At 46.7% G+C, this 25,826-nt stretch overlaps 2 protein-coding genes across 5 annotated transcripts in view; one reads left to right on the forward strand and one right to left on the reverse strand.

The window, feature by feature from the left end:
* The window catches only part of SYNPO2L (synaptopodin 2 like), a 49,551-nt gene extending 42,050 nt beyond the window's left edge, over positions 1-7,501 (reverse strand). The window contains exon 1 of the mRNA XM_006262960.4: positions 5,390-7,501. Coding sequence (XP_006263022.3) covers positions 5,390-5,494 — 105 coding nt within the window. The 5' untranslated portion in view covers positions 5,495-7,501. The remainder of the gene's footprint in view (positions 1-5,389) is intronic.
* A 248-nt stretch (positions 7,502-7,749) lies between these two features.
* Positions 7,750-25,826, forward strand: part of SEC24C (SEC24 homolog C, COPII coat complex component) — a 60,081-nt gene continuing 42,004 nt past the window's right edge. Inside the window, exons 1-3 of one of the 4 annotated variants that reach the window (XM_006262955.4) lie at positions 7,750-7,860; positions 16,078-16,280; positions 23,084-23,170. In XM_006262955.4, coding sequence (XP_006263017.1) covers positions 16,106-16,280; positions 23,084-23,170 — 262 coding nt within the window. In that variant the 5' untranslated portion in view covers positions 7,750-7,860; positions 16,078-16,105. The remainder of the gene's footprint in view (positions 7,861-16,077; positions 16,281-23,083; positions 23,171-25,826) is intronic. The other 3 variants (XM_006262956.4, XM_006262957.4, XM_006262958.4) reach the window with 3 other exon arrangements.

The following is a 25,826-nucleotide window of genomic DNA, read 5'->3' on the forward strand; positions in this document are numbered from 1 at the left end:
ACCCTGCCCCACACCTTGCTCCAACACCGTGTGGCTCCCAGCTGCATCGTGGACCCAGGGAACAGAGGGCTGTGCAGGTACGGGTGTGTGTGTGTTCATAGGGCAAGTCCCACATGCACACCCCACCAAACACATACACCCACACCCCCCCTCGTACTGCCATACACGTGGATCCCCACGCTCCCCGCCCCCCCACATAACCCACCACAAATCCCATACCCACCCACACCCTGCATATCGACACGCATACCCACATGCTCCCTCACTCCACACCCCCACACCTATTCACCCCCCACAGACACACCCACACCCTTCCCCACACCTGACATACCTATACCCTCCACAATATACAAGAGTAAGATTTCATTTTAAACTATTATATACAATCACTTCTATGCACACTACAGAAATGCATGTAAACCAGGCCAAAAATATTTTTTGAAATCAAATTAATGAATGTTTTAGATGTTCGCTTTTTAGAATATAATTTGGTATTTTTCTGGTTCCAAGATGGGAAAACCCCTTGCTGAAAGGAGTACTTCTAGGGGCAAAGTGAGGGACTTCTGGTGGCCAGGGGGTGGGACTTCAAGCCCCAAGATGGCAACCAGGGGCAGAATACCTTTCAAGGGATGGAGCTACTCACGTGGCCCTTGACAGCTTGCCAAAACTTGGTGAGCGGCCCTCCACCCAAAATAATTGCTCACCCCTGACTTAGAAGATCATGCCAATAGTTAAAATCTCCTTTTAGGGACTGGGCTTGATGCAGTCCCTATCAGGCCTGTGACTGTGAGTAAGACACATCCAATAGAAATTGCTGAGCAGGTGTATAAATACACTAAATCAATATTTGGTTTTGTAACTGGTCCTGAAGAGCAAAACCCACACAAAGGGCATGGAATACCTGCTTTCTGAGGTCACATCAGTCTAACCATGTTGCCTTCTCATTGCTCTGGTTTGAGATAGTATGCCCATATGAATGAATGCACTTTCCTTGTCCTTCTTAATCCTGTTCTGGTTATGCCCAGGGAACTGTGAGCCAGCCCCTCATCTGATGCACCACTGATTTGCACAAGCTGAGGAGCTAGATTTCTGTTTATAGGTTCCATTCTCCCCCAGCCCTGAATGTCCTAATTACCAGCATCCTTCCAGATGGGGACTGTCCTAGGAGTCTTCTCCAAACCCACCTGAAAGTTCTGCAGCACTGTCCTCACCATGCTGCCTGTCCATCTCACAGTACTCTGATGCCCAAAGCCCCTCTGTGACAACATACACCATGTGAACTTTCTGTTAATACACTGGCTCCAGCTGTTCCTTGGAAAGTTCCACCATCACTGCTTCCTGTATGCCTTCCAAGGGGTACCCACAGCACCTGTTGAAGTGCTGAAAGGTTATAAAACATGTTCAGCAGCACTCTGAAAGCTGTTCAGAGCAGTTTGGTTCCTTCTACTGGGCACCCACATAGGTATTCAGCATGCAAAGGCCAGGACTTCTGACCTCTTCTCCTTGTGCTGTCAGCAACGCTGTTTGTAAAGCAGCATTTTCCAGTTGGGATCATTCACATCTGTAAGAGCAGCTGTAGATAAGAAGGGCCCTGTCCACTTTCTACTAAAAGGAAGAGAAAAAACAGGAGCTGCTCCCAGCCTCCAGTGGGAAAAGAATGCCCAGGGAAGAAAAGGTGAAGCAGAAGTGCAACAACCAGGGCCTGTGCCCTACCAGCAGTTGTAAGAGTGGCAGCAAGGCCAGGTGGCTGTGGCACCTGTGGTAGTTGGGTCAGCAGTGGCTGTAGCTGTTGTTCTTGCACCCCCTCTAAGTGGGCAGCCAAGGCTAGTGTCCTAGTTACCCACCACTCATCATGATACTGTGAAACAGCTAGGTAGTTTGCCCAAGGAACCAACCAGTATGAAAACACCTGCAGGGGGAGAGGAGGAGCAGTGATATCACAGAGAAACACAGCTTGCGAAGATGGAGTTAAGATGAAAAGCAGAAGAAAGTGAGTATAGCTGCCTTTTAAAATAAGAATGTAAGAAAGCACTTGTTGGAATAAAGACAACAATACTTAAACTCTCTCTTAATATTACTGCTCCACAAGCATGTGACATAAAACATAGGACATGGAGGGACCTCCTGGGACACTTGGTGCCTCTCTTGGGCACCAAGTCACATTATCCCATTAATAAACTTACTAAATTCAATCTTAAAATTAGTTAGGTGATTTTATTATATAAAATAATAAAAAGCATAGTGCCAGCCAGTAGGTATGCCATTTAACCCTGCTGTATAACCCAAGAACAAAGAGCTGCTGCTCAACGACTATTAGGTACTGGCTAAAAGAAAATGCTATTTATGCAATGCTTAATTATTCTGTGGAACTCATTGCTGCATGATATTATTGAGAAAAATACTGCCACTAAATAAGGGTTTGGTCAGACAAGTAAAGGAGTAGATGTTCATAAATAAACAGCTGTTTATAGTTAGGGTAAAATTACCAGAGCTATCAATCCTCATACTTCAGAGAGTGAGACAATCACCAGCAGAGTGAGATAGTGCCCCCCCAGAACAGTATTAGAGAATCAGCTACAGTATGGAAGTTTTACACCTTGTGAAGCAAACCAACATTAGCCACTGAGAGACGCAGGATATGAGACTGGATTGTCCATTAATTTAATTTGGTATGGCAACTCTTCTGCCCCTATATAACAACCATGTATTTATCATAGTTGGCTTGCTTCCACTTATTAGGCTCTGATTAGTCTCTGGCCTGGTTGAGTGTTTGACATGGTTTTACATGGAAAACAGAAGCAAACTCCAGGGCTATGTATTCTTCCTTGAAGCTCTTGTGATGGCTTTCCTAGTTACAATTGTAGAGTTTAAATCTCCTGTGATCATAGCACTAGACTTTTTTAGGCAGCACTTTTTCTGTGCAAGCTTTTCTTATAGCACAGTCATGGCCATAAAACCTACAGAATCCTTTATAGTCCTGTTTTATCCTTCCCTATCCCACCCATACAGTTTCTACTCCACTGGCTTGATCCAGAACTCCAATAGTATTTCTGTTATGGTAATGTAATGTTTTCCCTGTTGTCATGTTGGCATCACTCTCTCACTCTGAGAGCTGCTTTCTTTGGCAGCTCTGAGCCTACTGATAGCTCCTTCCCACCTATCTAATCTGTCTTGCTGTATTTGTATCTTCACTCATCACTGTTTTATCTGACTGCTGTACTATCCAAACTGTACCCTGCTGCACAGGCTGGATCTCAAAGACAGCTCCTTTTCTGACCATCCTGGATGGGCCTGGTAACATAAAGATCCCTTTCCTGAGTACTATCCAAAGCTCTGTTCTCAGTGATTGAGGTAGAGAGGACTAAGAGTTATCCAACTTCATTTCTAGATTCCAGGCTGTAACGAAGCCATTAGGGAAACATGCAAAATTGCCCTGTGGCAAATGCTTTTTGGCACAATCCACAGGCAAGTTGTAACAGTAACAGGACCTTTTCCTGACTCTGGGCTCCTAAAATGACAATAAAGCAGTGATAGAGCATTCTTGTTTTCCAGTCGATATTTAGGCTTAATGCTAATCCTATTGACGGCAATAGCCAATGCCTCCTTGACTGTAGCTCTCTGAAACTTCTCTAAAGCAAGAGCAAGAACCAGGACTAAAGCTCGGTTCTTGTAACATGACAATGCAGACCATAACCACTAGGCCACCAGTCATCTCCTAGGGGTGTCCTCTCTCTTAAGCATTTAGATCATCAAATGTATGATCTTTTTGAGGTCCCAGCATACAAAACCTGGGATCTATTGCATGCTATACAAACAATGCTGCCTCTACTGTAATATAAACATCAAATAAATATTAATTGTAAAATTAAATTTTGGACAATAATCTCCTTAGGTCAGATTTAATTTCAGGTGATAGTGTAAAAGGAATAGATCTTGCATGTAGTATACTTTGCAGATCAGTTCTCAAGAGCATTTATACAAATAACATTTTTACACTAAGCAAATATATCTGCAGTATCCATACAATGTGTGGATAATGAGAAACTATTAGCATAGCAGTAGCTGCAGAGCTTACAGTATTCAATTAAGAATGATCATTAATTCCAGATCATATTCTGTTCAAAGTGCTATTAATTCCTGGGTAGTATTTGGTTCAATCCCAGGTATAATTCATGTGTGGCTAACGTTTGTTGCCCATTCCTAAGCAATAACTATAGGTGTATGAAGTTATGCAGACTGGTGCCTCTTCCCTCTGGAGCCCCACTCCCTGCCTCTGAGAAAACTGGCAGCAGACTATGCAGTTTGTGGGGCACTGAAAATTGCATCCTACATAGAACCACTGGTTCCAGATAGCTGGGTCTGAGGGTGTTGACACTTGAATCCCTACCGGCTGGTGTAAAAGTTCTATTGGTCTCTCTCTGCACTGGAGACTTGCATTTGTGAACCCAAGCCATTTGGCTAAGCTTCTTACAGACAATCACTCCTGGGCCTTACAAGTGACACAGAACATGCCATTCTCCAATATTCTGCCATGGGGACAAGCTTTCTAAGGAGACACAAAGAGGTGATCTTAGCACCTTCCCATCCCTACTGCTGGGTGTACTCTGCTGTGTCAAGTCTAAGGTAGCAGATGTGTAGTAAAGAAAGCAGGGGGATTTCTTTCTAACCATCAGTTTTCAATACTGTCTGGTAATAACTTTGAACAGAGGAAAGAAAAAAACCAGAACAGCTGTAGAGCAGAAGGAATGCAACTCAAGGTTTTCCTTTATTCCTGTTTTATTTTCCCTACAATCCAAACATCCTCTGGTGACTGGAAACTAAAGTAATGCCTACTGCTTACAGCAACTGAGACATTCAACTTAATTATACAGCCTTTGCCAATACTAGAGACTTTCAGTAATTTGTACCTATTGTGAAAACTGGAGTTTTTCAATTCAATAGACAAGCGCAGCCAAACAGCTTCAAAACTCTCTCACTCCTTTTAATTATTCCATAATATGGTGCTGCCTGTTTTTATACAAATAAGGAAGCCCGAGTAATATGAACTCTCACTCCTACCCTGTCACCACTGTTATATCTTTGCTGGCAAGACGAGAAAGGTGTGTAATTTACACAGTATCTGGATTATGGAGGTTCTGCTGCAGAGCGGTGATTTACACAAATTAGAGAGCATACATCGTTGTCTACCACTTCTCTGTCTATTTTCATCTCAATACCATGCATTTCAGAACCCTCATCCCACCCAGGGCACTGTCGGACCATCCCACCTATGCTCTTCTTTCAGATTCCCGAAATTAGAATGTTCTTGACAGTAGATGCCTGACCCTCCAGGGATATCTGGAATCAACTGAATAATATTGCTCTGGACCGTTAACACCTGCAGTCCTACCTTTGACACCTGAAGGGGTCTTTTCTGCTCGGAGCCACCCTGTAGGCGGAAGCCCCAGGGGGCCCCTCCAGACAGAGTGACAAGCACTTCTTCTTCAGCTCCCATGACTTCAGCTCCTTTCTGGTTCCTTTCCTTCTCTGGTAAATTCTTCACCTCTTCCAAAAAAATCCCAAAGGTTAAGGGATGGCACCTCTAACTTCCATCTTCACAAAGGGCATCTACCTCCTCTTGAGTCCAGCCCTCTCCTCACTTTCCCCCTCACATTCAAAGGCATGAGAAGACAGTTCAGACTGGTAAGCCCAGCCTTCCCTGCTCTGCTGGACTTTCAGCTGCTGTTCTGCCTATGATTAGGCATTTGATTCCACTTTTGGTAAGGGGCCAGAGTTGTCCCACACGTGTCATGTCAATCTAACCCTTTCTGCCCCCCTGCATATACACCATGGGTCTCTCACCAACTTGTGGCTGAAAATAGCTCATATCCTGTCTCTCTCTAGAGCTTTGTCTCACGCTCTGAAAGCTGGAGGGCTTCCATTTAAGCATTTCAATAAAAGTGATATTTCTCTCTCCCACTCTCACATAACTCCTGGGGTTACCCAGCACTCAGAATTCATTAAAATGGCAGCTGCAGGCAGACAGATGACACGAGTGCAAACTCCCTCACAACAGGCTCAGCTACAGAACCAGGCTTTGGGAATCTTAATGTGATGAGCTTTGGAGAAACAAATGTCTTCATGCCAGGCAACCTGGCTAGATCTCCTCTTAGCTCCCATTCCTCCTCGGAGAGTGCTGCCCCTGTTCCTTACAGCCACCCCAGGCAGAGACTAGAGATGAGAACTCCCCTCACAGCCAGCTCCTCCCTGCTCTTCCCTTGGGCAGCTCCTGCTAGTAGATGTTGGTGCTAGAATAACTGGGGGGGCTATGACTGTGCCAAAGGTGGGGTCCATGGGATAGCACAAGGGTATGTGGGGAGCACTGTGGGTTTTTTTATTTTTCTTTTTTTTCATATTTTGGGAAATTTTTCATGTTCCAGGTCAAATTAGCCAGATCAGTTCCGAATCCTTTTGACTGAACAAAACTCAATCGTTCGAACACCACATGTGGCACTACAACCAGCAAGTATCCTCCACCCTAGACTTTTCAGCCCAGGGCCTCACATACTTCCAAATCTATTGGCAGGCATCCTATGTGCAGCTTCAACCATAGGCAAAGTGTAGGGAGGGCATGGGGGGACATATGCCCCCCTGAGATTGGCCCTCACCAGCTGGGGAGTAGGGCCCGACAGCCAGTGTCCCTCCTGGGAAGCACCAGCAGCACTTCCGATTTTGCTGCCAGCACTTGTGAGGTAGACAATCGGCCATGGAGGGACCCCCAGAGTCAGGAGGCACCATGGGCCCAAGCCTGGAGGCTTGGGGTTTGGATGCCCCTGAGTCTGGCTTGCCCTCAGCTAATGGCCACAGGAGCAAGCTAGGGAGCAGCCCCCCATTTCCATAAAGTCGACATGTAGCCGAGATCCTCTCACTGGAAGCTGGCCAGCATGAAACTAATTACAAGACTCTCATAGGGTGTCCTGTCCACAGTGCAATGCCTTTTAAATCCATCTTGGCTCAGGTACCAAACAACACTTCACCTTAGCTTGTAAGAGGGTTTTTTGTTTGGTTGGTTTTGTTTCTTGTTGGGTTTTTTTAGGAAAAATTTTAGTGTTTTAAGTCAAGTCAGCCAAAGCGATTCCAAATCCGTGAATTGGTCAAGAACCAAATGTAGCCCTACTACCATCGTAGCCCACAAGAGGTTACTTCAGCTCTTCCCTATTTTCTTCCTAAGGCTGAGGAGCCAAATGCAGGCGAGAGGCTCGAGCTGTGCTCTACTTTGGGCGAGTGACCGGTGACCGGCCGAGCCGTGAGAGGCGGCCGCTGGCTGCCCCGGCGCTGAGCTCGGAGGCGAGCGGCGGGCGGCCCGCGGGGTGACGGTGGCTCCGGCTTCGTCAGCGCCCGAGGGGCCCGGCCTGGTGGGTGCCCTCGGGCGGGCGGACCCCAGCGCCACCTGAAAGGCTTTCCACCCCCTGTGCTGACCGGTGGGCTCAGGGAAACCGCCGGCTTGCAGCTATTGGCTGGCGGCCCCTCGCCCCCCGCCCAATGGAAGAGCTGCCCGGGTGCCGCCGCGTGGGCCCCCCCCCCCCTTTCCTCAGGCGGAAGCTGTGGAGGCAAAGGGACGTCAGGACGATGACGTCCATGCCAGGGAGCGAGATGCGGAAGCCGCGCGGCCTTCCCCGCTCTCATGACGCCTGCGCAACATCCGGGTTCTGCCGCGTTGGGTGTCGCGGCTGCCAGGGGTTGGCGGCGAATGCGGACGTGGCAGAGCGGCCGGGGGGCACTTCCGGCGGGAGCGGCAGGCCCGGGAACCGGAAGCGAGGCCCGGCTCGGGAGCGGAGCCGGGGCAGCAGCGGCGTGAGCGACCGAGCGGGAGCAGCCGGGGTGAGCGCGGCCGGCCCGGGGTGGGGCGTCTCCCTCTCTTTAGCGGAACGGGGGCCCGGCTCCGCCCGGTGGGTGCTCTTGGGCGGCCGGACCCCGGCGCGGCCTGCGAGGCTTTCCCCCCCCGCTGACAGGTCGGTGCTGGGTCCATAACTGCCGTCAGCCCGAGCGAGCATCCGAGCTGCACGGGGCCCGAGGCCGGCGGGCCGAGACAAGAGCTGCTTCCCTTCCGCCAGGCCGCCGCGCAGCCCGCTTCGTCTTGCAGCCCCGTGGCCCTGGCCGCGAGAGGAGCTGAGTGGGGGCCAGACCTCGCTGCGTGCCTTGGTCAGATCGCTCATCCCCGTGGTCAGGCCAAGGCGGGTGCCCGTGGCTGGGCAGGGACTGCACCTCTCTGCCAGCAGCTGGGGAAACTGCCCCTGCCAAAGAAACCTCCTCAGGTGCCAACCCCGGCCCAAGCACCCCTGTATCTGCCTGGCTTGGGGTGCAGCTCACACAAGTCAGCCCTGAAGCGGGGGCGAATCACCTGCTTTCTGGGTGTTTCAGAGTTGCTAGTGTCAGTAATCTTTGGTTTCAGTCTGCTCTTCAGCCTTGATTCTCATTTAAGCTCATGTCCTGCCAAACTGCACCTTTGCACTTCTTTTCTGTTCCAGCAAACTTTGTCAAGATGTGGGGGTGTTTCTTAACCACTAGCTTGTGTCTCTAGTTTGTAAAATAATCTCATTGTTGCTTCCGTTCAGGTGCTTATTTTATTTTTTTGCTCAGGCATCTTCAGTAGAACCACCTGGACAAAAACCCAAAGAGTATTACAGAATGAAAGGAAGTTCTGTTCAGGCCTGTGGGTTCCTTTTCCTATGGTATAGAAGAGTCCTTTTACTTGAGCTCTGATTTCTGCAGACCCTAAGGAGTGGTATAATTTGCTGCTAAAGATGCTCTTGGAAATCTCTGCCTTTCAGTAATACTAAATTCTCACATGAATTCTGAAGGACATCAATTTGGCCTTTTTTCTTCCCAGGTCTTTTAATTGAAGTTGGGGGAGTGCAAGGTTCATGCTGGCTTAGAATTTGGAATCATTGCATTGTTACAAGAGGTTTTGTTCATCCTTTCACAGAAGTTCTGGAAGGGGAACTGCAGCTGTTGTTGTGGGACCCAGAGGAAGGAAGAGCAGAATGATTTGTTTGTAGGTGGAGACTGATGTGGAAGGGTAGTTGCTGTTGGTTTGCTGGAGTATGGACTATAGAGTATTTAGTCATAAATGTATTTTTTGGACAAGTGCAAGATGCTTGAAAGACTTTTGTGGTCCCCTAACTGTTCTCTCTTGGCTCTAGAAATCCTTGAGCATTTTGCTGGGTAGCTGAGGAAGGGCAAGGCATAGGGAGTGACTTAGATGGTCAACCTTAAGACTTCCACAGGATAAAGAGAGGGAGAACCTGGTGCTTGGCTCTTTTAGAAATGAGCTTGAGTTAGGGTATTGATTGTTGTTATTGTTATTATTTTTATTTTTAAAAGCAGGTTTCCTTTTTCTGAGCTTGACTCAAAATTAAGATGGTTCCTATTCTGTAGAGCTTACTATTTAAGTACTTATCCATACTGTGTTGCTGCCAAGGTGGAGTGTCCACCCACTTTCTCTCACTTAGCACATGGTAAATCCCAGAAATGAAGCAGTATACTGACTTAGAGTGGCCCTATGCATGTACCCCACTGCTACCGAGAGGCTGCAAACACTGAGCATGTATCTTGGGTGCACTCAGGACTGCTCTCCAGTAGCTAAGCTGTTTTTCTGGGATTTAGCTTGTGGGCAGGTCACGATTTTTTTTTCCTTGCATAGCTACAGTCAGAGGTTGTGTAGACAGCCTAAAAGACGGGACAAAGAAAATGGGATTTCTGAAAAGTCTAGAGGAAAAATTAATTCAGAGCTTGTTTCCTTCCTTGGGAAAGAAGGGAATCATCAGTTATGGCAGTACTCAAAATATGGGAATGTTATGCTAATTATACAGGGTCAGTTGTTCTCCACCACCACCATGGAAGCATGTGGTTAAGGATGGGGAAAGGGATACACTAAAGCAGAAGAATGCAGATAGTTATAGAGGAGTGGCTATCACAATTCTGGTCAGTTTCTTCTCTTGTACCCTCCCCCCCCTTTAATTGTTTGTTCCTTTAACATAACCTCTTCACTCAGCTCTCCCTTTCAAACTCCAAATCATCTTAGTAATTTTTATTATCAAATGCACTAAACAGTGCAAGGTTCAGAGAAGTGAGTCCTGAAGATATCACAGGTTGCAATATGTAAAATGACCTTTCAATGAGATTACATTAAGAAACAAGATACCTTTCTGCTGATGCTGTTTTTTCAGTGATTTTGCCCTGTGGGAGTGGTGCACAAATAGCCAAGTCCTTTTTGAGAAATAGCTGCCAGTGAGGGAGGTGTGGTCCTATCCTTTGAGCCCTGCATTCACTAGAGTAGGATGTAAATTATGATCTTTCAGTTCCTTTCTCTTCTCCAGTTCATCCAGCCACAGAATCATTCTCTTTCTGTTTTTGTTTTTGTAAACAAAAACCTAATAGGTAAAATAAGTGTATGCTTAAAGTTATGTTTAGGCTTTTTACTTTTTCAAATACTTTACATTTATGGTTGGCCTGAGCATCTGTTTCAGCAAGGGCTCTCTGGAACTGACCAGAAAAGTATGACTGACTTTACATCATTACTGCCTCAAATTCTAAGAAGACTAATTTTTGTTTTAGGTAATTCAAGGGACACAACATTAATTGTTATTACCATTCCATCTCAGCTTCTGTGGCCTTAGTTAGTAGGGATAAAGACAAAAGCTTGAAAAAAGTGTCAGTCAGCCCTGGAAACAAGGAGTTATGAAACTTGATGTGGCTGACTGAAAGGCAAAGTTGTAATTTTCTGCAGTCTTGCCTTCGAAGGTTTTCAGCCTGGTTCACCTTGGTCAAAGTTCATTCTAGATGTTATAAAAGAAAATAGGAAGATCTCGCATCTAAATGCAGCCAAGAGATGGATGAACACTTTTGAGAGCCTCTTATAAATTCTCTGAAACAATAGTAGGTCATTGGCTACCACTGCCTCCTTCAGGAAGACCTGGTTAGTTCTGGAGTGTAAGTCTGGAGGTGGAAGCAGAGTAATGGAATTCCCCAGTAAGTGAATTGATATGCAGGCCTGAAATGGGAATATTGAAAGCAACAAAATTCACAGCCAGACTCTTTCTTTGAGGACCCTCTTCCTTGCTTTTCCTCTTCTGTCCCAGATTTTGGCAAATGTGTTGTATTTTTTTTTTTATCTCGGGTTTTTTCAGACATGGAAGGCTGCTATTTGTTTGCACTATTGCCTTTTGAGGATTAAGTTGGGAGTACTCCTTTTAGTTCAAGCTTGTAACAAAATATTATTGCATGTAGAGATCTAGCAAGTAGTTTGCATGTAGAGATCAGCTTGCCACTGCAAGCTGTGAAAATGACACCATAATCTTTTAGAGAGAATGGTTATAATTTAGCTATTTCCTTTTGTCTCAGTTAGGCAACTGGGAATAGTGGGACTAAATCATTTTCACTTCCTGGAAGAAATGGACAAAAGTTTTGTCTATACCAACACTTAAAACCATTTTTCATAACATTTGCATGGACTCGTTGATGCAGATCCCTGTGATTTTTTTTTTTTTTTTCCTTCATTGTCTGTTGTACCAACTGGTTGTCTTTTGTCTTTCTGTCTACAGGCTTTGGCACTTGAAAAGTGCTGTATAAAGTAAAGAATTAGGATGAAAAATATTAATATGTTCAAAGTTAAGTAAACTACTTAACTAGGACATGTATGCTTCGCAGCGCTGGCCGCTTTTGAAAAGTGCCTGGTGCTATGACACATGCAGTTGTATAAGTGGCGAAACGCACATCAGCGCTGAGAAAATGGTGGTAGCACAGTTTTGAACTACAACACTTTGGAGGCGCTTTAGTTCAAAAGCGTAACAGCACTGACACGCATTTTCCTACTTACGCAACTGCACGCAGTGCAGCGCAGTTGCCTCAGCTTGTGTGCAGAGTAAACTCGATTAATCGAGTCTGCTCCAAAGCAGCGGATCTCCAGTGCGTTTCTGGGGAAAAAAATGTGTATAAATGCCCTGAGTGGGCTGAGGGCTGGTTCCTTTATTAGGCTGTCTCACAAGAAACTGAATTAGCTTCATGATACTCAATAATGACTGCTTATTTGGTTGTGACAGTAGTAACGTATTAGCATCAGTTCTGCTTAATGAAGCTTTGTGTTGCAGGTGGGGAGTACTAAAGTCATGTTTAACTATGCGTAAGCGTGACAAAATAAGTTTTTAATCTTTTAATACCAAAGTTGTTAAATGCAGATCAAGTGATACATTGTCCTTACTTCTGCCACTGAACAAAGTGTCTCTGCCCCAGAAATTAATATTCATGTTCCCTCGTCTCTTCTTCCCCATAGAACAATTTGTCAGTATGATCTTTGGATCATAAAGTGAAAGGAATGAATGGAGCTCAAGTCCCAAAGGGGTAGAATTTGTTGTTTTCTTGATAAAACAATAAAAGTGTACTTAAAATAACATCATCATCTCCCCTTCCCCCCCCTCCCCTGCCCTCAGTCCCTGCTCAATGATCAGGCTATAATTTCCTAATTACCAGTCTCCCTTCACCACACACTGTGGCCCACACAAACCAAAGGTCATGTTTGATGAAGAAGGCTTAGGTTCTTGCAAAAGGGTTGAAGTAACTTTGCTTCAGATAAAAGTAACTTTGGTTTAGGCTTAAGTAGCAGATGGCCTCTTTGAGGCCCTGGTCATATGCTAAGGCTGTAATAGCCCATCAAGTCACTGTCCTGCTGCTGCTTAAATTTTAAAAAGCTTGAGTTAATTATTTTCTTTTACATATCACATTTAAGGGTTGGGGGAGACTAATGTTTTCTGTATGGACGTCAGTTCATTCATTTTGCAACTTCCTTGTATTACAAATAATATTTCATATAGAAAACAAAGAGTTTGCCAGTTGTCGTCGTAACGTCCTAATTAAGTTGCTTTCTTTTTTTTATTAGATCAAGCATTCAAAATGTTACCATTTTATCTTTTTACTGTCCGGTAATGGACCCTAGTAGCCACAGGCATCTAAAATCTATACAGCAGTACAAGTAGTCTGACCATAATGGATGTGACTCAGTGGGCATAGTTTGGCTGCACATGGTACATCCATATCTTCTCGAGGATATGGTGCATGTGTATCCCTAAACTCTGTATACAGAAGCTCTGTTTGGAACTATGGTTAATGTTTATAATCTTTTATGTGTGGTTTCTCTCCAGTCATCTTGTTCCCTTGTTGAACTTGGGCGCTCTGAGTTTAATGTATTAGCTACTACAACTGTCATAAGCTTTCTGTTAACTAGTGCAAAAGGTGCATTACACATGTTGGTTAATACATGTTAAAATCCTATCATAGATAAAATAGGTAGTTGTAGCTTGTTATCTGTTTGAGGTAAATGTTAGGATTCCTGATTAAGGTTTATCTCAATCACCTGGTACCTCTCTGTATCTATGTCTGTCTTGTTTATTCTAATATTTAACTTTTGCTTTTTTCCCCTGTGATGGGCGGGGCCAAAGTTGCAGAATTTTTTTAACAAAGAAAGATGATTTGCCAGAGATTTGAGGATAGGAATACAGGGTTGTTGATTTATCTTAAATTTGAATAGTTTGGCATGTTTTCTTATGCTTTTATGTAACTTTGACTTTGTGAATCTCCTGGCCTTTGGACCTCTTTGTTTACTACAGCATACAACGTTAACTATAGCTCTGTAAGTCTGGTCTATCTAGGCAGGTGATAAACCAATACCTCCATGTAAAATGAAACCATCCTCTACTGCCCATTGTCCAGATGCCGAGCAGGAAGTGGTCCACATGCTGCTCCCTCCAGAACAGGTGTATCTAAGTGCTACCTACTTGTTCTGGGACATCTTATCCTTTGTATTTTTTTTTAAAGATGGTAGATTGTTAATATCTACAAAAGTGAAGAATGAAGAGTGCATCCATTCCACAAGTTTTCTTGGACAGCTTTACCCATGTGCCTCACTCAAGTTTCTGATGTCCCTTTCCCTTTCAGTTTCTGGTCTTTACATGCACATATTAGTAAACCTCTTAGCATATGGTACCTTTCATTTCACTCTTGGGTTCCACTTGAGAATTTGACATTTTAAATTTTATTCTTTTTCAAATCCATTATAAATACGTTAGGCTTATAGACTAGCTGCACTTCTATTTATGACCCCATTCTAGATTTTCTTCAGACACCTTATGAACCAACCCTTCGAATTCTAAGGTGGGGCCTCGCTAATATTGAGGAAGCATGATCTAATAGAACACTAGGGCTGTGTGAAGTTTTGGTAGCTGATTCAATTCGGAGGAGATTCAGCTCAATTTCGGGAACCGAATCCCTGAATCGAATAAGGAGACCAATTAAAAGCTCCAAATCAATTTGAAGTATCCAAATAGATTCAGAAAAGATTTGGCCGATTCGGAGATTCTGCCACACACTAAACAGGCAGCTCACAGCTGGTAAGTCTTTTGGGGTTGAGAGAGGGGCGAGGGAAGGGGTGTGGGGGAGGCAGGGACTGGTGCTGGGACAAGCTTCCTAGCTGGGGTGGACGGTGCATTACTCGGGAAGGGAGGCACAGGATATGGGCATGGCAGCACTGTGAGCAGGGGCTCTGCCTGCTGCCACTTGCCCAGTCAGGGCAGGGTTGCGGGCATGGCTCGCTCCAGGTGGAATGGGGCAAGTGGCAGCAGGGCATAGCCTCCACTCCCAGCACTGCTGTGCCCTCATCCCGCACCCCCCACCCTGTGCCAGCTGGTAAGCAGCAGCAGGACAGAGCCCCTGCTCCCAGTGCAAATGCAGATGTGGCAGCGCTGGGAGCGGAGGCTGTGCCATAGCATCACCTGGAGCAAGCCGCACCTGCAACATTTCCCCCCAACCCCTGCCACGTGGTAGCTGGGCAAGTGGCAGCAGGACATAGCCCCCGTGTCTCCCCCAGCTAGGGCAGAGGCAGGCACAGCTGGAGGAGCTGCAGGAGAAACCCCCATGGCTGCCCTGCCCATCCCCATCCCCCACCTGGCCCAGTCTCCTGGCAGTTTAAAAAACAAAAAAGCGCCCCGCACTCATTGGCTCTGGCAGTGGCCATCGGCGGCCTCTGAGGGCTCGTGGCAGAGCCCCCCTGTGCAGCGTAGCACAGTGGAAATAGCCCTCCCCCCCCACTTGGCACCTGCGCAGCAGCTGCCCCGTGGTGCAGGTGCAGTGCAGCTCGGCAGGGTGCTGCGCACTCTGGGAGCAACAGTCACCTGGAGCCCAGTAGCGCACAACCCCAGCTCAGACAGTGCTCTGCGCCCTGCTGAGCCACGCTGCACCTGCGCCATGGGGCAGCTGCCATGGGGGTGCCAGGCAGGGGGGGTGGTGATCCCTGCTGCCCCCACTGCCACATGCTGTGTGGGGGCACTCTACCATAAGCCCTCCGAGGCCCCTGATTGCTGCTGCCAGAGCTGGTCAGTGTGGAGCTTTTTTTATAGTGCAAGGAGAATGGGCTGGGCGGGGGATGGGGCCGGGCAGAGCAGCCATAGGGGCTTCTCCAATGGCTCTCTCCAGACGGTCCAAATCTCTGAATCAGTGCCAAATCTTCTGAAGCCGATACGGCCAAATCAATTCAGGGCAGTGATCCAAATCTCGGAAGTGAACCTCTGTCCTCCGAATCAGCCGAATCCAAATCAAATACCTCCCTATTTACACAGTACTGGAAGTCAGGATTACTTGAGTGCTGCTTCATCTTCTGCTGAGCATTCACCAGATTCTTGAGCTTCATGTCCTTTGCTGTAATTTATCTGCAAAATAGAGATAGTTCTTAGTGTACCCTCTTGGGGGGCTGTGTGGGTTGTTAGTGCTACATAATAGCTAAGCATTATTTTGCAAAGGTAATGAAGTGGTCACGACTGTAAATTATGTTATCAGCACTTTGATTCATTGAAAACCATTTATCTTTTTGCCTTCCAGAAATGGTCTTTGGGATTAATGGGAAAAGTTACCTTGCAAGAATAACTGTTATTAATGTGTTGTTGTCTTTAGCACCTAAGTTACTCATAGGCCAGCTTCTGCTCAGCTGTTTTCATAGCACTCCAAGCTGCTTATATTTTACTGTCTGCTTTTTGTTGTTTTTCTACCTTGCAGGTAAGACTGGTTTGGGGATGTGAACACAATGAGTGTAAACCAGCAAGCTCACGCAGGGCCTCCGTATGGGCAGCCTCAACCTGCATATCAGCGATACCAACAGCCTGGCTACGGAGGGCAGCAAATGCCTGGAGTTCCTCACTCTCAGTATGGAGTGTATAACGGCCCAGTGCCCGGACATCAGCAACCAGCACCTCCACAAGGTACTTTTTAATCAAGACCTAAGGATTGTGCAGCCTGTGATTTTTTTTTTTTTTTTTTAAGTGCATAGAGTGCTTTTTCTAGAGGTGTTTATCCCCTGTTAGCTAAGTGCAGTGACATTATCTTTGGTTAATATAAAAAGTTCTATGTGGATTTTTTTGTAAGAAGCAGTCAAAGATGAGTTGTATTGTTGCTGTGCATCCTTAGGGCATTGCTTTATTTCACTTCCTGGAAGCTAATTGTCCATTTCACTGGGGACAGATGTTTTTAAACATTTTGAAGGCTATGTTATTCCTTGTTTTTTCTACTTCCCTGGCCACATACTCTGGGAACAGGTAAGCATGACAGTTTCCCTGCTGAAATTGGCTTGAGGGCAGTTAAAAGCTATAACAGGCTTGCAGCTGAGATTTGCTTCATTTATAGGTATAGAAAGGGTCTGTGAGATGCTCTCATCCTTCAGGGAGAGAAGTATGCAGGTGGCAGATGTGTAGTGGAGCTAGTTTCTCCGGTTTAATATTAAATGCCCATGAAATGGCCAGTAGAGAAGTGGTCATTTTGTAATAATTTTAATAGTTCTCCTTTTAAAGGAATTCCTTCAATGCTGTATTTATTCAACTCTGAGATTGTCCCCTGTCCCCGTCTGTGCCGTCCCCCAGTCATCATGAGGAAGGAGAAAAATCTTGTCTTAAATTTGAATACTGGCCCAGGGCAGGTGGCAGCTCTGTTCTGGTTTTGGCCCTGGGCTCAGGTTTGAAGCTGGAGCCAAGTTGCCACCTTGCCAAAATTGCTCATTTAGTGGGGAAGGGGGTGCATGGCCAGGCGGAGCAAAGGGGAGACTGCAGGACTGGGGGGGAGGGGACCTGCAGCCTACTCACCCCACCTTCTGCCCCCTGCACCTCCCTGTTTTCCTCTCCCTTTCCCCCTTTTGCTCTGGCTCCAGTCCCTCTTGGCCAGGTACAGGCAGTTATTTCAGGTGGAGGGCCGCTTACCCAGTTTTGGCAAGCGGTCAAGGACCACATACTTAGCGGTGCCCTGCCCCTTGGTCACCACCTTGGGACCAATGTCTCAGGGCCCAAAGCAGGTTGCAGGCTGGCAGGGGTCTGTGGGGCCGGACTGGGCTGCACCAGCAGGGAGAGTAGGGAGCTGGCCTGGCTTCATAGAACCCCTGCTGGCCGGCACCCTGTACTCCTGTTGCCCTGCCGTGGGCCCTGCCAGCACTGACCCCGGGACACTGGTATGGGACCCATGCACCTGCGTGAGCCTGGAGTCAGCGTAGGGCCCAGGCTGGCAGCGGGGACGGGTTACAAGCTGGTGCTGAGCGTGAGGGAATAGCGGCCCCTTGCCCACCCCGTGCCCAGCGCTGCAGCCACTCGCAGCCCACGTGGGGCTGCCTATGCCTGCTCAGGACAGCCCTGCACGGGATATGAGTGGCTGCAGCAGGGAGTGCTGGCCACAGGGTGGGCAAGGGGCCGCTTTTCCCTGCGCTCCGCACCAGCTCCTTCGCTTCCCCCTGCACCGAGGCTCCGCTCCCACACTGTGGTCCGAGGCCAGAAGCCCCTGCTGGGGCTACCAGCTAGGGGAACGGGGCCGGGCGGGCCTTGCTGTTGCAGGAGCCTGTTGGGCTTCCCCTGGGTCCTACTCTCCGTGGTTCTTGTCATTTTTGTCAGGAAACAAAGAGAAATATTAATTTTCAAAATTTTTAGGGGCCCTGTGGGCCGGATCTGGCTTACGGGCTGTATTTTGCCCACCCCTGCTCTAGGCAGTGGAGGGCATGTGGTAGGGGGTATGTGGCAGTATGGAGGCAGCAGGGGGTGGCAGGAACAAGCAGCCTGCCCTCTGCTGTCTGCCCTTTTCTCCTTGTTTCTCTCCTGTACCACTTCTGCCTCTCTGTAGCCTTCGGCTTCTTCTGGCTGCCTACCCTTGCCCCACTTAGCCTTGCTGTAGTGCCAGCAGGCTCTGTCCCCACTGCAGCTTGGGGCACAGAGCACAGTCTCAACCAGCCACGTAGCAGTGGTGCCAGCTCCACAGGCTGCAGCAGGGGACAGAGCTTGCTGGCACCAGAGCAAGGTTGAGCTGGAGTCTGGTAGGGGGAGGAGGGTAGAAGCAGCAAGAGGGAGGAGAGGTGGTAGCGGGTACAAAGGAAGCAGCAGCTGTGGCCCTGTCTCCCCCCCCCCCCCCCCCCCCCCCCCTCCCCCCCCCCACCTATCCATTGCCTCATATTCAATTCCAACATGAGGGAATTCTTTCTCCATATTAAATAGGGGAGAAACCTTATTTTAGAATCAAGTAAATACAGTATTCCCAACTGTTGATGTCTGTGTTCATGAAGTGAAATGGAAAAGTATCATTCTGCCTGATACTACAAAAATGACTAAAACTATATAGAACTTCAAGCCCAGTAATGGATCGTATATTTACCTTTCTCTGTTAGGGTCTGTTTTGATTTCCCTGGCAGTAACAATGTTAGTGTACTTTAGAGCTGAAGGAAATGCTAAGGAGTAGACTTAATTCTATGTGGAGCTTGATGTTTGAGAGTCATAAATTCAAACAGGCTCTGTCCAACCGTGCCTGACAACAGGTGTTGTCATATGGTTCATTGGTTGAATGAAATGAGCGTTTGTCTGGCAGATATTCTAATATAATAAAAACTTTAGTTTTTAGTCTGTCTGTCCGTAATGCTTTATTCACACCCTAATTTGTTGTTTGTCAGCATTGTGATTGACTGCCAAGACAACCAATCAGAGTGCCCGGCACAGAGGCACAGCAGAGTGCCACCATGACATCGGGGACTGAGGGGCCAGAACAGGGTGGAGAGGCCAGTGGCCCTGCTCCTTGGAGGCAGTGGCAGCATGGGGTGCTGGCAGCTCAGCACTGACCTCACCGTCGCTTCCCCCCCCCAGCTGCTCTGGCGCATGTGGCTGGATTTGGGGGTGGAGGGCGCACAAGGCCAGAGGTGGTATGGTGACACTGGGGGGTGCTAGGTGGCTGTGCTCCATCTCCTCCCTACCCTTCCATCAGTCACATCAGGTGACAGTGGGGATGGACTGGGACAGTGGAGTGCTGTCATGATGAAGGGGATGGAGTGGGGGCGCAAGGCTAGGCCATCGTTCTCTTCCCCCCCCCCCCCCCCCCTTTCCCCAGCCCTGCTTCTTGGAGGTGGCAGCGTGGGGTCTTGGTGGTACAGCGCTCGCCCTCCCCCACCCCCCAGCTCTGGCTTCACTGCTGCTGCCGGGTGCTGACAAAAGCCGGCAGGGAGGGAAGGGGAGGGGGGGCACAGTGGTGGTGCCCCACTGCCACTGGGCCCTGACAACAGCCAGGAGGGAGGAGAGCCAGGGGGAGGAGGTTGTGCATGGCTGGGTGCACAGCAGTGACAGTGTGGGGCTCTGGGTGGTGGCTGTGGCTGCTGCATGCAAGCTTCCCCCCCACCCCATCCCTGGGAGGCAGTGGCGCCACGGGGTGGAGTGCAGTGGTGGTGGCGCTCCATCCCCACTCGCCCCTCCTCCTCTGTCATTCTTGACCGGCAATTGGCTAGTTTGTCCATATTGCACAGTAGTATCTTATGTGTACCTTTGGTATGTCAGTCAGAGGCCAGTGATTTAAATGAACAATTCAAGTGATTAAAAGGACCCATTTCACACACCTCACCCTTTGAGGCAATCCTTTCAGGTCATAGCACAGCATGTTAATAGGATGGCATGAAGGAATGAGGATAATTTGACTGCCTACATCATTTCAGCAGGTAAACTTGAGGCTTTGGTCTTCTAAAAGTATCAGCTTAGCACTTAGGCACAAGCATGAAATTTGGTATTTCTCTTTAGCATGCATGTGAAACTGGGGAAAGTATAACAAAAATAAGATGCTGAGTATTAACACAACAGCTGTAAGTGGAGTTCTTTCTCAGTATCTTCTGGATATGTGATGTTGGAGGGAAACACAAACGTGCAACAGACTTTGGGGAGCTCAGTATGTGGAATAGTGAATATAAATAAAGAAAGAATTGCTGTGAAACTTTGGGTCTCAATATTTTATCTTTGTTTCTATTGTCAATGACCTCACAAATATGTACTGTTTTGAACATCCATTGTTCTAAATGGAGGCAATTTGGGAAGGATTCAAGAGAGGGTGGCTTTCTTGGTGACTTCTCCCTTTCTCTGCTGCTTGCATAATCTGGAGTTGGCCAGCTTCCAGCTACTCTGTCATCTCTCCTCCCCTCCACTACTTACAGGTGTGTCTCTCATGTAAGGATAATAGGATTTGTTGTGTCATCTGGCCCACTGGGCTCCCCATAGGTCCAGAAATTTGGTAGCAGGGAAGTGGTGGCAGCATTAATTGTTGCTTCCCTGCTGCCAGACTTCTGGACCCATAGGGAACTTGGCTGGCCTGGTAGCATAACCCTGTGTGCTAGATCAGACCCGGCCTTATTGTAGGTGCTGCAGAGCCCAGCCCTGTAGGCACCAACCCAAGTGACCCAGTCTTCAGACTGGCCCAGTGCCACTCATCAGGGGACTGCAAGGTTGAGTATCACTGGTATGTAGTACAAGAGTGAGCAACCTTTTGGAGCAGTGGGCCACTTTAATGGAGATAGCTAGCTCTGAAGGTGAGCTGACAGTCCACACCCTTAGTGTCAGCCTGTTGTAGAATTGCTGCAGATGTCCTGCTGCTGAATTACCACAGATGTTTTGGCTTCACAGGCCCAAGCCAATTGCTTTTTGGGCTGAAATGAGCCCATGGGCTATAGGTTGCTGACCTCTGATATAGAGAAAAAGAATCTAGGTTAAAATTGGAAGGTGTAGGCAGAAATTTGGAGGGGAGGTGCAGAAAAGAGTGAGCTTTCAACACAACATCAGAATTCCCACATATTTGTAAGGGGAGTATATTTTAAAAAAGAGAGCAGAGATCCTGAGGGCTAGTAAATGCCATGCCCATGAGGGGATACCATTTTCCAGTCTGGTTTTGTGGCAGCAGCAGTTCTAGTTGGCTAGAGGTGACTACACAGTCCGGTGGGTGGCAAATTGGCTAGAGGGTCGCACCTAGAGAGTCATGGTGGATGGGTCGGTTTCGACCTGGAAGGAATAGTGTGGGCTGTGGGGTCCTGCAGGGCTCAGTCCTTGGACCGATACTCTTTAATGTCTTCATCAGCGATTTGGACGAGGGAGTGTAGTGTACTCTGTCCAAGTTTGCGGATGGCACAAAGCTATGGGGAGAAGTGGACACACCGAAGGGCAGGGAACAGCTGCAAGCAGACCTGGATAGGTTGGACAAGTGGGCAGAAAACAACAAAATGCAGTTCAACAAGGAGAAATGCAAAGTGCTGCACCTAGGGAGGAAAAATGTCCAGCACACCTACAGCCTAGGGAATGACCTGCTGGGTGGCATGGAAATGGAAAGGGATCTTGGAGTCCTAGTGGACTCCAAGATGAACATGAGTCGGCAGTGTGACAAAGCCATCAGAAAAGCTAATGGCACTTCATCGTGCATCAGCAGATGCATGACGAACAGATCCAAAGAGGTCATACTTCCCCTCTATCGGGCATTGGCAGACTGCAGTTGGAATACCACGTGCAGTTCTGGGCACCACACTTCAAGAGGGATGCGGATAACCTGGAGAGGGTCCAGAGAAGGGCTATTCATATGGTTAAGGGTTTGCAGACCAAGCCCTGTGAGGAGAGACTAGAGAACCTGGACCTTTTCAGCCTCCGCAAGAGAAAGTTGAGAGGCGACCTTGTGGCTGCTTATAAATTCATCACGGGGGCACAGAAGGGAATTGGTGAGGTTTTATTCACCAGGGCGCCCCCGGGGGTTACAAGAAATAATGGCCACAAGCTAGCAGAGAGCAGATTTAGACTGGACATTAGGAAGAACTTCTTCACAGTTAGTGGCCAAGGTCTGAAACGGGCTCCCAAGGGAGGTGGTGCTCTCCCCTACCCTGGGGGTCTTCAAGATGAGGTTGGATATGCATCTAGCTGGGGTCATCTAGACCCAGCACTCTTTCCTGCCTATGCAGGGGGTCGGACTCGATCTATTGAGGTCCCTTCTGACCCTAACATCTATGAATCTATGGAATAAAAGATGCCATCCCATTAGCATTTGCCACATTTGGAAATAGAAGCATGATACTGCTCAACCAGTAATGCACTAACAGCCGCATGATAATGAAATTTGGGGGGTGGGAAAAGCTCATGTGAACTGAGCTGGTGCAGATATTTCATAGGAGTGACTTAGGTTGCTGGCATCCTTGATGTGGGAAGGGCTCAATCCTAGTTAAGTATGAATGGCTCATTGTGCTCACTGGTATTATAGATTTCCAGACAGTAGAACAGTGGTACAGAGTAGATATGGGGTACTGCCAATTGACCTGGGCAGCACAGGAGGTTGGTCCACAGTGCCACATGCAGCCTGTGCCCTGGATCCCATATGCTCTCTGCAGCGCCACAAGCATCATAGGGCCCTGTGAAGCATGCGGTGCATGGCCTGGACCCAGTGCTGCCTGTGGCACAGGGGTTCTGGGGTGCAGGCTGCATACAGTGCCATGGACTGATTCCCTCCCTTCCCCTGTGCTGCCTGCAGCACCAGGTTCAGCCAGCATGCCACAGGCAACACGCTCCCTGTCCTGGTCCTTGCAGGGCCTGATGATGAGTTTGATACCCTTGAAATAGATTGTAGCAGATACAGGGCATGATAAATACACTGTGGCTCTTATGTGCATCTCTGCCCTACATCTAGCAGACTCCAGCTGAGCTTGTCAATTTAACCTCTAAGTGATGTTTCTCAGGTTTGACTTACTGGTTGTGTTCTGTCTTTCCAGGTTACTTTCCTTCTTTGGGGTTGCCTTCGAAGGGCTCTCCTGTTTCTCTCAACTCTGACACTTCTTCTCTTGCACCTAACTTCATAGGTAAATGGTGTGCTCACTGCGGGAGTGTTTATGTGGCTTTGTATTTCTTGAAGTGGGTGAAAAAATTCTCTTGAAGTGGGTGAAAAAAAGTGGTTTGTGACATGTTAAATTCACACACTGATCAAGGTACTTCGTTTCATGGACTTGGCTACATGAAACTTTAATTTCAGGTGGAGGTGAGTGGCATTCTCTCTGCTCTGTATGCTGCCATCACTCAGAAATGCATAGATATGAAGCCACAGTCCTACTAGGAAATCCCCAGTGCCAGCTTATTTGCAGTATACAGTTCTAATATATTTTGCAGACTGACTTGACAATCTTAATTGGTCTATCATGGTTCTCATTGGCTCTTTTTTTTTTTTTTTTTGTATCTACAAGAACTTGAATCTATTTTTTTTTTTTTTAAACGAGAGCTAAGATTATCACAGTTATTTGATTCCAGGGAGATGAAGCTTAAGGATATCTTCCAAATAGTGCAAGGCATGGTATAAAATTGAAAAAAGCTTACCTTGTAAGAAACTTTTTTTTCCTTTCCCAAAACCAAGCTTAAAATCTTGGAAAGATTAAATCAGGCACTAGCTGTTTCTCTGTTTAGTTAATTTAGGATAGCAGGAGGTCAGAAGTTAGTGCAAATCCTGACTAAAACTCTTTCACAGAGATGAATGCAGCTGGGTAATGCTCTTAATATAGGCTGCTTCCATCATGAGGTCTGCAGTATGTAAGGACAGTATTCTTGGCTGAAGTTTAAGTGTTCCTCCTGAGCTTGGGGTATTTATCTCCCAATAATAAGTAGCAGTGCTTATAGTGATTGATCAGCAGGTCTGTAGTTGTTTGTTTGGTTTTTTTAACTAAATCTTTTCCAATAGCTTTGTGGAGGAATTTAAGGAAATGTTTTTGCAACTAGCATTTGTAGAAGGGGCCAGGGTTCTGCTTTTGCTGGCCAAAATTAAATCATCTGTGAAAATTTAGCTTACTGTGTTTATGTATGTTAATCTGCAACAACAGCAGGCTGACTACCTTTCTCTTCCAGTATGACTGAAACTTTCTGAACAAGTTTGAAAGTTAAGACATCAATTATTTTGTGTACTCCTGTAGAGTACTACCTCATGAGTTAGAGCCAATCCTAGAGTGGGGGGAGGAAGACCACAGATTTTATGTAAATAGGAATTTTAGATTAAATTTAAGTTTATAATTTAAAAATGTTTAAAAAGACATCTGAATCGAATTCAGAATTGGCTAAAAATTCTACTTAATTTCTTAAATCACTTTAAATAAAAATATATACTGAAGCTATAAACCTCTATCCAACCCTGAGTCTCAGACTCTTTTCTATAGAAAGAATGAATTATGTGAAAACATCCAGCTTCTTGGGGCAAGCTTTGTAAATACAGCATAGTAGGTCAGGGACTGTGTTAAGGGCTTGGTCCTGGTGGGGACCCAGCATCTGTTCTACTGGGTGAAAGAAACTAGCAGAGTCATAGCAAGTGTTAGGACCTGTGCTTTAACTGCAGGAGGTGTTGTATACAGTCTCCTTGGGATCATCCTGGGTGGTCTTGTTCATATTTTTCACACAGATACTTAATACCCACCATAAGTAAAAAAGTTAATTAGTAAATGAGCAATGTATTATTTTCCACTTTAAGACACTAACATTTAAAATGTAGAAGTATCTGAAAATATTAAGGTGCAAAATTGCTTAAATGTAATTATAGTGCAAGCTCTTAGCGGAAAGATATACCATATCAAGTGCAAAGACTCTATTTAGTTATAAATTTACATGATTTATTAGCTTTCAACTAGTAAAAATGTGCATTTCTAGAAAAAGTAGCTGAAGTACAAACAGAGAGGCTGATTAAAATTGACTTTAAATAGGGGCTTTCTACTTGATGATTTAAATCAATCTGCCATAGGATAAAGGCTCAGCCTAAAGTTGTATCCCATAATGCATAAAAGTTTGTGCGGGCCTGGATTGTGTCACAGGGAAGGACTTGACCCCCACTTCTCCCAGCTACTTAATGTATGTTACGTGAAATTAAATGCAAATAGACAAGTTCTTGTCCCTATCAGAAAGGCATAGCAGAAAAGAAGCTCAGAAATAGGAAAATAAATACTTAGAGGAATGGAGAAACTTGTGTATGAGATGGGAAATGTTATAACATTTTGAGTGGAGACAAATAAGAATTAGACATGATGGAAGTATATACAAGATGAGTGATATAGAAAGCAAATCTTGTGCCCTTGTCTCCTAATATAAGAACTAAGGGAAAATCAATCTGATACTTAAAGAAACTCATTTTCAATTGATGAAGGGAAATACTTATGCAGACCAAGCATAATTAGCACCTGGAACTTATTCCCACTTGATATATCTAAGTTCAAGGCTGTAGCAGATGTGATAAAAATGTATAAGGAACAAAAGAAACCTGTATATTTGTGGATGTAAACCCATTGCCTGCAATTGAGAAACATGTTCCCCTGTGGCAGTTTCTTTCATAACTGTCCACTGCAGGAAAATGCCAAAATGCCCATGAAGTATCTGGTATTGGCACTGTTGTACTAGATCAGGGGTGAGCAAAATACAGCCCTCCAGCTGACTGGATCTGGCCTGCAACTGCCCCCACAGTGCTCCACATGGGGTTGAGCTGCACCCACTCCT

Source organism: Alligator mississippiensis, chromosome 6 (assembly GCF_030867095.1).
Source record: "Alligator mississippiensis isolate rAllMis1 chromosome 6, rAllMis1, whole genome shotgun sequence".
In the NCBI taxonomy this organism is placed as follows: Eukaryota; Metazoa; Chordata; order Crocodylia; family Alligatoridae; genus Alligator; species Alligator mississippiensis.